At 38.0% G+C, this 12,821-nt stretch overlaps 1 protein-coding gene across 16 annotated transcripts in view; it reads right to left on the bottom strand.

Moving 5' to 3' along the window:
- anks1b (ankyrin repeat and sterile alpha motif domain containing 1B) overlaps positions 1–12,821 on the bottom strand; it is an 823,124-nt gene that overhangs the window by 409,395 nt on the left and 400,908 nt on the right. For all 16 annotated transcript variants that reach the window (XM_069908369.1, XM_069908373.1, XM_069908387.1 and 13 more), the window contains one exon: positions 11,677–11,852. In XM_069908369.1, the coding sequence (XP_069764470.1) occupies positions 11,677–11,852 (176 nt within the window). The remainder of the gene's footprint in view (positions 1–11,676; positions 11,853–12,821) is intronic.

Raw genomic sequence — 12,821 nt, 5'->3', positions numbered from 1 at the left:
CCAGGAGAAAACCCAAGCAGACACGGGGAGAATGTACAAAATCCATACAGGCAGCGCGGGATTTGAACCCCTGTCCCAATCGCTGGCGCTGTAAAGGCATTGAGCTAACCACCATGTCAACAATGCCGCCAACATATTTTGTAAAATTCCTTGTCATTAAATGTAAGGAAAGAGATTCCTGTGCCAGAATTATTTAATTCTTACAGTATTTCAATGGCTTTACCTGTTATAAATTTTATTAGCATTGACATTACAATTTACTAGCTGTAAAATAGAAACTCAAGTTACTATAAATAATTAAACAACGCCCCATCTTGGATTAACCAGGTTATGAAAGCTCTTGTACACTGTGACAAAGTCTGTCAACTAAGTATCAATGTTATGCCTATTATTTTACGATCATACTGTATATTTTGAAAGGAAAGTCTTCCTCACTGATTTTTTTTTTATTGTTGGGGGTATATTATATATGTCTTTAAAAAAGATAGATTGTGGGGGTTTAGTGTGTAGGTAACTTAACAGAGTAACACTCTGAAATAGAGACTTAATGTCCACAATGACTTTACAGAAACTTTGAAGAATGCCTATGGAGACTTCACAAGAAGATGTTAATTGGACTGATGTTGTGGAGTAAATGGACTATTGGCTTTAAAGCAACAAATGCCCAGGCAGCAACTGATTTTGGTGCTAGCAATCTGTCTGGTTGCAGTTATAAGAGGGGTCATGTGGTTTTGCAAACAGAAAGAGAGAAAGAGATAGAGAGAGAGAGAACTGAGTTTGACAGTTCTGCAGTGGCTTTTAGAGGCTGCAACATGGCAAGCTGGCAGGTTTGTTGAAAACCTCATTTTGAAGACGGGTTGTGAGTTCTTAGTTCAGCCTGTCGAAAAACCCTTGTAGTCCTCACAAGAGGAAATGGCTGGCTAGAGTGTTTCTCCTGAAATAAGGGAAACAAGAGGAACTCAGTGGTGTCCTGGAAAGAGTATCATTTGGAAAACTGATAAAAGGGCAAGTTTCTTCGGCAAGACACGGAAGTTACTGATCGGAGGAAATCAGTTTGTGTGTGTCCAATGAGCAATAAATCTCTCTCTGAAACCAACAAGAACCTTCCTGAGCAGTTACCATTTACTTTTAACACCAAAGCCTGGTGAAAATTCATAAATGTTAAATTCAGTGCACAGTATAAGAATTGCCTGATACGGGTGAACTTGGAGAAGTGAGATTGAATTGTGAATCAAAGAACTTTCCTGAACATATACACATTACATACACATGCACTTAGAATTAGAAGGGGGTTGTTAGGTTAAGTTAATTAATAGTAATACATTATCGTTTGATCCCATTTTTATGTTTAAAGAAAATAAAAAGCAACTTTTGTTTAAGTAACCATTTGTCTTGGTGAATTTCTATTCCTGCTGGGTTTTGGGGTCCTCTGGACTTGTAACATTATTAACAAAATGCAATGGGAACAGGAAAATAAATTCAATGCCAGTCTAATTTCTGGGTGGTACAAGATGCTAATTTGTGGGTACAATGTTTAAGCATGTGCATACCTCCTCCATAAGAGGAGACACTTAACTGAGCAGCATTTGATCAACTGTTATCTATTTGTTTCCAGTGCCATTGGAGAAGCAAAGCCTCTGCCATTAGTTGTATTATCCTTCATCTCATATGTCCACAAAGTGATAAAAGTGCAAGTTAATAAAAGCAAGGAGAAAAATGGAACAAATTGGACCTTGGTAAGCAAGGCATCCATCAGGTGGTGCACTTATATGAAGACAGGAAGAAAATGAAGTGGGGCCTAAAAAGGAAAATAATTGAAAAGTGATGCACTGGAATCTGGAAAGGTAAGAAAATTAAAGAGATGTTGGATTGAGAGAGAAAAATTTCTTTACAGTAAATGTTTTAAAAACTTTTATAAAGCTTGAACCCTAGCCATATGTAAATTTTAATTTATTGGTATTAGAAGTTGACTTCTGTATTGACAATTATGACATGATTAAAGCATACAAATTATTTGTCAGAAGTCTCCATAGTGACATTAATTTGCATCCATTTTGTGAAACCAGCAAATCCATGACTTTCAATGAATATTAATGAAGAGACAGGGAAACCAGCACCACACTTCAGACAGCAACCACCTCGCCTAATGTTATTACACCTGTTGCAAATGAGTATTGGCTAGGACCATTAGTTACATATGGTCCATTCTGTCTTCTTCTTGGCAAAATCTCATTGGCCAATAGTAAAATTTGCATTGAGTTTTGAACACTTGACTCCTTCATTCATGGCCCAGCATATTAACAAAGATGTGGTAGCAGGAATAGCAGAAATTAGCAGGCCTTTAGGAGTCAATCATACAGAACTGACGATGCATATTTAGGAACATCAACATATGTAATGCCTAAGCTTCAAAGATTTAGGAAAACATATAAGAGTGCAGGACCATAGGAGAGGAACACTGCCCAAATGAATTCCATGCCTGGAATCACAATGGTTGTTAACTAAACACAATTGAAAGAGATTAATGGAGCCTTGTCATGCAGAAGTGACGGATTTTGTGCTGGATCACATTCTTGTTTTGATACACAGAACATTATTCCAGTTATTCATCTGCTTGGATTTCCTTAGCATAAACCTTCTTGTGAAACTACAAATACATAAAATTGAATTTTTGCTGTCAATAGAAATTTTATAAATTTTCATTTTTGGCCACTGACAACCTTTCTAAAATTTGAGAAAATCCATTCATTGTGACGTTTAATGCAGTGTTTACAACACAGGGGGTTTGTTCTTCCATCCACTGCCTACGGAGGAGTGATTAGACAGTTGCTTTGTTTACCCATATGATGTGGAAACCCATGGTAACCCATATTCCAACTTTTCTCTCTATTCCCTCAAAAATTGCCAACGAGCTACACCACAGAAAGAGATGGAAGGATCCCAATACGTAACTAGTAAAGCCAACTTGACAATGAATTTATTACCCAGTCCCACCTGATTAGGGGCTGAAGAAAAACAGATCTAGTACTCTTAAGAAGCTGCGCTGAAGACAATGTTGGAAGTTGTCACATTTTGGCCCAGGGCTTGTCACAGCATTATTAACTGATGTCTTTCACCTTGCTCCTGCACTTCTAGCAAACGGTTTTCTATTTTCTGCCCAGTGATAAATTGATGTAGACAGAGTTATTAAACTCCTTCCATAATATGCAATTAAAGGTGAATTTAGGAAGAAATCCAAATATCAAAGCAATACCTGCTAACTGACATTTTCATTGAAAGAATACAAAGCTTTACTGAAATGTAAAAAGCAACAATACTTTAGATGAAATATGAATTTTATTATTAACAAATTGGATTGTAATAATCAAATCAGGGAACTGCTTGCTTCCTAGGAGAACCAAGCTCAAGTTAAAATAAGTAATCACTTGCAGGTTCTACAGCAACTAAAACTGCCTGACAGGAAGTTCTTCAGTTGCTAGATAAAGCTTCTCAGGATTTTTCATGATGAATCACGTGAAAGGGAACTGCAATCCTCAGATGTAGTTTTATAACCTAAACTGGACCTTGTTTTTCATCTGCAGCTACCAAAAATGCAACTTGGCTTTGAAGAGGGCAGAGCTGGAAATTGTTAGTTGGCTCGCCTGCTAAGTTATGAGGCACTCTTAGCTCTCTGAATCTTCAGAATCTCTTTAATTTCAGAAATACTTAAATATCTGCAAACTCCTCAGAACGACATAGACCCTATTGCCAGCTAATGAGAGCCAGATGTCTAACTCAAACGGTTTCCAAATGAAGGGTTCTTGTTTGCAGTGTGTGTGTGTCGCACCTGAACCATTTTTAAACATGGAAATGAAGAGTAGAAAAGTAAGAAATAGGATTACACAATGTACTAGATTGAAATTAGGATTCTAGGATTTCCTTTTTTTCAACAAAAAACTCCAAAGGAAGAAGAGAGAGAAATAGACTTTTGTGAATTGAAAAATTACAGTGAAATTGGTGGTGGAGGATTGGGTTTGATAGGACCCTGTAGCCATCAAAAACAATGCCCCTAATCAGGTGGGACTGGGTAATAAATTCATTGTTAAATATGAATACAGAGCGCAGAAAGTTGGCTTGTTTCCTTGAGATTATAAAATTCAATGTCATCTCACCAAGCTACTTTCAATTATTAAAAACATGCAATAACGATTCAGAGAACATACTTGTTTGAAACAGGAAAGGATTACTCCACATCAATGAGCACATAGAATTACAGATAAATTCTTGTATTAAAACAAGAATATGATCCAGCACAAATTCCAGGCGAAACCTGGAAGCACTTTTCCACTCAAAATGTAACAGGACTATGGAATTCTCCCTTTCTAATGCCTGTTGCATGCACAATATTTTTAAAAGTTTGGATTCAGTGAGTAAATAAGTTGAAAATATGGTTGAAACTAATGAGTTCAGGCAGGGGTGCAAGGCTAATTTTTTCAGGTGGGGGACCTCACCAAAAACGGTGACAAGGAGGTGCCAGAGCTGCCCCAAGGTACCAGAGTGGTCATCTGGTGAGCTGCGGCAGCACTGCTTCCCTGGATTCAGGGAAGAATGAATTCATAAGTGAAGAGAATATTACATTATTAAGCAGAAAATATATTTGGTTTAGGAAGATCTGAAAGTCCTGTCTAATATAAAGGAATAAGGATATTTGTGATTAAAATCATGTTCAGAAAAATAAAAATGTTAGGATCAAAGAATTATAAATAAAAATAAAAATAATTTATAATAGGAGCCATAAAGACAAATAGAACCAGGTTTGATATATTTGCCTTTCGAGAGAAAGGCTACAGAGTGACCACAATTGGAATCTAATATTTCAAAGTACACAGGACCATTAGTAACAAAATAGCAGAGTATCGGCAGAGGTAATCCCAATTGTATTCATAGGAATACAGATTTTTCACAAGCTGTGTTAATGACTTTGATGTGAAATAAAATCCAACATATCCAAGTTTGCTGATCTTACAGACCACAAAGTGGTAAAAGGCACACAGGTTGTTCAGTGATACACAGGCAGGTGACATATCATATGAATTAACTGGACCATAGGATTAAAGAAATATGACTCCAATGATAAAAGGGCCTTGGGAAGACCATGCCTAATTTCATTAATTTAGGAAGGATGTACTTGCCTTTGAAGGAGTGCAGCACTCATTCCTGACTCTGGTATTCAGGAAGGAGAATGAGTTGACACAGGCAGCACATGCTTGATACAAGTAATCAGATTGGATTTTGTTCTCCATTTTCTGGAGAGAAACTTGAAATCACAATATTCTGATTCAGAAGGATGAATACTGTCAATTAAACAATACCTGATGCTGAAACCTACCAAAGCTAACAAGGATATCCACTACACAAATGAATTGCCAAATGGTAGATCCAATTTAATTTGGGCAAGTTTGGGCAGAATAATGATGAATGAGTCTATTGTCATACAAGTAAGTACAATGTACATATGCACCAGGAGTCTTCTTTGCTACTGCCAAACAGGTGGTTTGTGTTTTAAAAAAACTACAGTAGTATACATTAAGTTCACCCTGCATGGAATGAAACAATATAAAATACAGATAAATAAATATTCACAGTATGGCATTTCAACTGTGGTGTCATACTCAAAAGTGCTGGAGAAACTCAGTAAGTCACGCAGCATCTTTCAGGTTAAGGTAACCAATGTTTTAGGCCTGACCTTTCATCAAGGTAGTTTCAATAGTATTTCCGGAGTAGTTTATGGTTAGGTAGTAAGGGGAGGGTCAACTGCCTGATAGCCATTGGATGAAAACTGTTCTTCAACCTAGAGCTGCTGGACTTCAGGTTTCTGTGCACTCAACCCAAAGGTAGCAATGAGAAGAGGCTGCAGCCTGAGAGATGGGTTATGATATTGGCTGCCTTGTTGAGGCAGTGCCTCACATTTATGAATTGAATGGATTGGAGTTCTGAGCCTGTGATAACCCTGTTTATGTTTGCTACTTTCTGTTGCCTTCTGCATTCCTGGGCACTCGAGTTTCTAAACCAGACTATGATGCAAGCAAGTCAGTATGCTTCCCATAGTGCACCTCCAGAAGTAAAAACATAATGCTGGAGAAACTCAGCTGGTCAAACAATATACTTTATAGAGCAAAGATAAAGAGGGCTTGACCCCTTCATCATTAGGAAAAAATGTAAGCAGACACCCAAAAAAATAGGGGGAAGAGGGGCAGGGGTAGGAGTTATGAAAAAATGTAACCACACGTCCAACCATGGTTTCTGCGGACCTGCGTGTTTTACTTCCGTATGCCTCCAGAAGTTTGATACCACATGCCAAATCTCCTCAGACCTCTTCAACAGTAAATGAGCTAATGTACATCCTTTGTAATTGCATCGATGAGTTGGCTCCAGGAGAGGTCCTCTGCTATAAAAACTTACAGTAACTTAAAGTTCAAGTTTATTATCATCTGACTGTACATAAACAAACCCAACAAAACAGTATTTCTCTGGACCATGGTTCACACATCTATACACACAATAGACAGTACACAATAATCACATATGTACATAATCATTTAAAATAAATATATTAATATTCTGGAGTGCATTACTATTCATAAATTTCATAGCCTGAAGGAAGAAGCTATTTCCCAGCCTGGCAGACCTGATTTTGATGCTCCTGTACCTCCTAAATGGTAGTGGATCAAAGATACGGTGTGCTGGATGGAAAGGGTCTTCTATAATTGTTTGAGACTTATTTAAGCCATGCTCCCAGTAAACGGGCTCAATAGAGAAAAGGGAGGCACCAGTGATCTCAGCCATTTTGATGATCTTTTGTATTTACTTTTGGTTTAATACATTGCAACTCCCATATCACTCAATGATGCCAGACAGGACACTCTCAATTGTGGTCAAGTTCGGGGCCAGTAGCCTTGCCCTCCTCATTCCCCTTAGGAGGTATAAGTGCTGCTCCACCTTCCTGATTAATGGGGAGGTGGTTTGTGTGTCCAAGGAACTTTGTGTTCTCCACTCTCCCCCTGATGAAGCCTTTGATGTGCAATGGAGAGTGGTCAACCTTCATCCTCGAAGTCCACAATCATCTCCTTTGTTTTGTCAGCAGGCAAAAGGAAATCTTGTGTTATATTTACATTTTCTGTATCATTACAGGCCTGGAAGTCAGCCTGAAGAAAACTGAGGTCCTCCATCAGCCAGCTCCCCACCATGACTACCAGCCCCCCCACATCTCCATCGGGCACACAGAACTCAAAATGGTCAACCAGTTTTCCTACCTCGGCTGCACCATTTCATCTGATGCAAGGATCGACAAAGAGATAGACAACAGACTCACCAAGGCAAATAGCGCCTTTGGAAGACTACACAAAAGAGTCTGGAAAAACTACCACCTGAAGAAACACACAAAGATCAGCGTGTACAGAGCCGTTGTCATACCCATGCTCCTGTTCAGCTCCGAATCATGGGTCCACTACCGGCATCACCTACGGCTCCTAGAATGCTTCCATCAGCGCTGTCTCCGCTCCATCCTCAATATTCATTGAAGTGACTTCATCACCAACATCGAAGTACTCGAGCTGGCAGAATCCGCAAGCATCGAATCCATGCTGCTGAAGACCCAACTGCGCTGGGTGGGTCACGTCTCCAGAATGGAGGACCATCGCCTTCCCAAGATCGTGTTATATGGCGAGCTCTCCACTGGCCAGCGAGACAGAGGCACCAAAGAAGAGGTTCAAGGACTGCTTAAAGAAATCTCTTGGTGCCTGCCACATTGACCACCGCCAGTGGGCTGATATCACCTCCAACTGTGCATATTGGCTCCTCACAGTTCGGCGGGCAGCAACCTCCTTTGAAGAAGACCGCAGAGCCCACCTCACTGACAAAAGGCAAAGGAGGAAAAACCCAACACCCAACCCCAGCCCACCAATGTTCCCTTGCAACCGCTGCAACTGTGCCTGCCTGTCCCGCATCGGACTTGTCGGTCACCAACGAGCCTGGAGCAGATGTGGACATACCCCTCCATAAATCTTCGTCCGCGAAGCCAAGCCAAAGAAAAGACATGAAAATAAAGGAATCTTAAATTTCAATGCCAATTCCAATGGAGCCATTTAGTTGTACCCAATACAAACAAAGATAGCTAGTCACCACTGCCCCAAGCAGACATGCTCTCTAAAAATAAAAGTTTTAAACATGGTTTGGGTTTATCTCTTCATTTCCATTCACTCATGAGGTGTGGATCTCTGTGGCACTTGAGTTCACTGGTAATTACCAATTGCCCATGGAACTTTGAAGCCTACTTGTTGGGCTGATTAGATTACACACACTCTCTTTTCTTATATTGCAGTGAATAATCATTGCCAGTTAACAGTGATGAATACATCTTAGAGCAATAACTGAATTTTCCATTCCAGTGAAATTAAAAAATTGGATTTGTCAAATCAATCAAATTTCAGATGCTCAATGAAAGGTTTTTTTTTAAATTTACAATGTAAATTTAATTTACAATGTAAATTTCAAGAAAAATGTGGCTACAAATGAAAGAATTCTGCAGTGCTCTCTCGGAATTTCATTCAGGTATCAAACTAGTCCGTAGTATTGGGCCTTTGGAGGGAAGATTGACCTCACAACCAAATATTTTAGAATCCACCAATGTGATACTGCTGTGTTAGTGTTTTGTTATAAATTGTCACTGTACAGATTCATTCTTTTAACACAAGGTGGCAATCTGGAGTATCTTTCAGAATCTCTTAATCTTATCATCAACTTAATAATAAAATCAAATGCATGAACCAGGGAGTGCTGACTTACTTACTCGTATATTCACTTCCTGACCACAAAAATTACTTCCTATATTGTATTTCAGTAATAAAAAACTACACTCTCAATATAATCACAATAAAAATCTGTATTATACAGCTTTATCTCAATGTCAAACATTTTGTCCCTCTGGGTTAAATAAATTACCCAAAATTCTTTTTAGAAAAGCTTTTCATCCACTTTTGTTATAATTATTATATGAGCAATTGATCCTTTTCGTACCATTTAATAAAGTACTTTAAACAAAACTTTTAATTAAAAATATTGGACTGTTTCTAAAGCCTGAATTCTGAGTGGATATTTGCTCCCTGGACAACTCCTGTACTAATCTTCACAGGAGTTCACTTGAAAAATCTGTGTCAGAGAAATTAATGGGACTGGAAGCAAAAAAAATCCCCAGGATTCAAGGCTACAATACACCAACAAAATTCCACAGATTCTGGACAAATTCCTCACCTTGGAAGCTAGAATGAGTAAGGAGAGAGAGAAGGGGTAATGCAGAGCCACAGACACAGTACATCTGATGTTGTCTTCGTGAAAAATATTATTATAAAGTGCATGGTAGGAATACAAAAGGATTGGGAAACAACAACATTGATTTACAAAGGGGAAATATTAGTATTATTGGTGCTTGATGGTCAGCATACACATGGTGGGCCTGACATCTTTCAATGTTCTTTGAGACAATGACTATTGCAATAAGGGAGAAGCAATAGAAGATAAGGTGGACACAATAAAGTTATTAAACAAAATTAAAGGTACATGTGATTTGAATTGAATTGATAATTGGCTAATGGAGAGAAAACAAAGGGTTAACAGGTTGGGAGGTTAAGTTTTGTGGGGTGCCACAGGGATTAGTGTTGGAGTCAAAACTGTTAACAATGTATAATTGATGATGGAGCAACAAATTTGCAGCTGATACAGAGTTAGGGATCAGCATGGATGATGGATTGTAAAGGGATGAGGATATGGCTAAGGCCAAGGATATCATTAATAGAACATCATGTGACTAGATGAGAGATAATTTTGGCACAAAAATAATATTTTTTTAAATGGCAAAAGGTTGAAAAATGTCGATGTTTATTGATTTCCACAAATCACTGATGCTTAATAATAGCAAGTAGAAAGGCAAATAGTAGACCAGTAGAAACAGCTTATTGCACGCACTCAAGACATTGGTAGGACAACGCCTGGAATGTTGTTAACAAGTTTGGCATTCTTATTAAAGGAAGATATAAAGCTTCAGCATTTGATTCTTCAGACAGAAGAATTTTCTGATGAGAACAGATTAAGCAGAATGGGCCTACATCTACTGTTTTAAAAAAATGGGAGGGGATTTCATTGAAATGGAACACTTCTTATGTCTTGAGTGTGTCGAAGCAGTGTCACAATATTAAAGGGACCAGCCACTCACAACAGAATGAAAAGAAATTTCCTCACCCAGAAAGCACTGAAATATATATTTTTTAAACCCAGATAGTGGATCAAGAGTGATAATGATAGATTTTTAGATACTAGGAAATCTAAGAGATGTGGGTTTATTATAGAAGAGTGGCACTGAGGTAAAGAATCAGCCACGTTCTCGTTGAATAATGGAACAAATATAAGGAACCAAATTACTTACTCTTGCTTCTATTTCTTATGTCCTGACAAATATGTGCTGTTTCTCAACGCTCTGATGGACAAATCAAAACAGTTTAAGAAATGTACCACAAAGAATTTGCATCCTTATGGAGACTTTCACTCGTAGAGTTGAGAGTTTCTGTTCTTAACGATCAAAGTTATTTTCCCAAGAAAATAGACAGCAATACTTTCAAATACTAAGTCAAGCATTGACATTTTCTCAAGAATGCCATATTTTTTTATTGTAAATAATTCACAGAGAGATAAAACCAGGGATTATCAGGACCAAAGTGCTGGAGAAATTCAGCAGGTCATTGAAAGTAAAGACAGTTGACATTTTGGGCCTGAGCTCCTCTTCAGGAATGAGAAGTCTCATACCTGAAACATCGACTGCTTTTTACTTTCAAGATGCTGCCTGAGTTTCCCCAGTACTTTGGTGTCTATACTGCACGAGACCCCAGATTTCTTGTTTAGTTCCATTACTAAAACCAGCTCCACTTACCTTAGCAAAGCTTTCAACCACAGATAATGCCAACCTCAAAACATAGTATTAAAAAAAAATTAGTTGGACATCTCAGGATGCTTCCAGAATTACTTCATCTCAAACTAATGAACAAATAGCTTGATTCCGCACCAACTGTTTCCCAATAACAGCCTGAAATGTATCCAGTTCCCAATGATATACTTCCTTAGTGATCCAAAGTCTCTCCCAGTCATTCCAAATCTCAGTTTGCTCTAAAATAGTATTTATTCAAATACAGCATCAAATAGTATTTATTTTTAAAGGTGTATCTGTATTCATTCTGTGAAACATGAAAGACTGCAGACACTGAGATTGTAGTAAATGCATGCAGAAGTACTGGAGGAACTCAGCCAATCTCGCAGCGTCCAAAGGAGGTAAAGATGTACTACCAGCATTTTGGGCCTGAAGCCAGAAATGTTGGTAGTACACTGACCAACTGAATGTCTTGAGCTATATATTGAAATAGATTCATACTTCTAAAGGATAGCAATCTAATGATTATGCAGCAATGGAAAATTCTGACTGAGTGAATTTAAAACAATATATATTTTGAAGAATTTCCATAAGCATAATTCAAAAATCACCTTAATTAAGGCATATTTCAAAAATGCAGAAACACTCATAAATACCGTGATTGTTTCCAACTCATAAAACATCAAAAGGAACTCTGAACACATTAAAACATCTTCTGCACTAACCTTTGAATGCATAGGCTGCTTTTCACACTTTGCAGTATCATCATCAGAAATGTTTACACTGGTAAAACTGTCTATTGAACATGAAGTGATGGCTTGGCACAAATCGTCAAAATCTTTATCTTGGCTCTCTCTGATTTCCAGCAAAAGCTTTGATAGTTCCCCTGGTAGCGCTTCAGCTGCCAACAAAAGATACACAATTATTCCAAAGGAATTTAAATTGTTCCATGTTTTAACTGACAATCAAGCATTAGAGATCTTCCTGAATATGAAGTTCATGAAGAATTATATTTATATTAAGTGAAAACTTATGCAAAGGCTTTACAATCTTATCGTACCCAGAAAATATATGCCTCATTTAATAATAGTCGAGGCACATCAGGGAGGTTGATGACTTGCAGCCGTTAATCAGCTCAGTTATTACCTATAAATCCTCATACTGGAAAAAAAAAGTCACAGATTTCATGTAGCATTATTGTTTTATTGCAATTGTCTAATTAGAAAGGCAAAAGTGAAGGCCATACAAATGAGATTACTAAAATACTACTGACTCATTGCGCTGTACAGTCTATTTTGTTTCAATTCAAACCTATCTGACTTTCACAACATATACATATATGCATATAGAAGATCGTCCAAAATGTTATCAATGTAATTTACAAAACAGCAGTTTGGATGTTAATGGTCCATAGCATTAGATTTGCAATGTCAAAATACAGTCAAACCCCATAACCGGAATTCAAGCAACCAGCAGCAGCAAGAAGCGGCAAAAAATCGTGGGAAATAAATAGGTAAAAAATATGGAGTTTAAAATTGGCGTGCCACGTCCTTAGTTCACCAATCGCGCAACACAATCTCAAGCAACCATAAAATTCACTTATCTGGTATCTGCCGATCCCCATAAGTGCCAACTATCAGGGGTTTTACTGAACATCCATGAGGTTACACTGGGAACGCAAGAACATAAGAAATAGGAGCAGGAGTCAGCCATTTGGCCCATCAAGCCCACTTCACCATTTAATAAGATCATGACTGATCCTTCTGTGGACTTGGCTCCACTACCTGCCTTTCCCCATAACTCTTAATCCAAAAATCTATCTATGCCTTCAATATATTTAATGAGGCAGCCTCTACAACTTTCTTGAATA

This window comes from Narcine bancroftii, chromosome 13, assembly GCF_036971445.1.
Source record: "Narcine bancroftii isolate sNarBan1 chromosome 13, sNarBan1.hap1, whole genome shotgun sequence".
Classification (NCBI taxonomy): Eukaryota; Metazoa; Chordata; class Chondrichthyes; order Torpediniformes; family Narcinidae; genus Narcine; species Narcine bancroftii.
The sequence above is the reverse complement of the archived record's forward strand: the minus strand, read 5'-3'. Positions and strand labels throughout refer to the sequence as shown.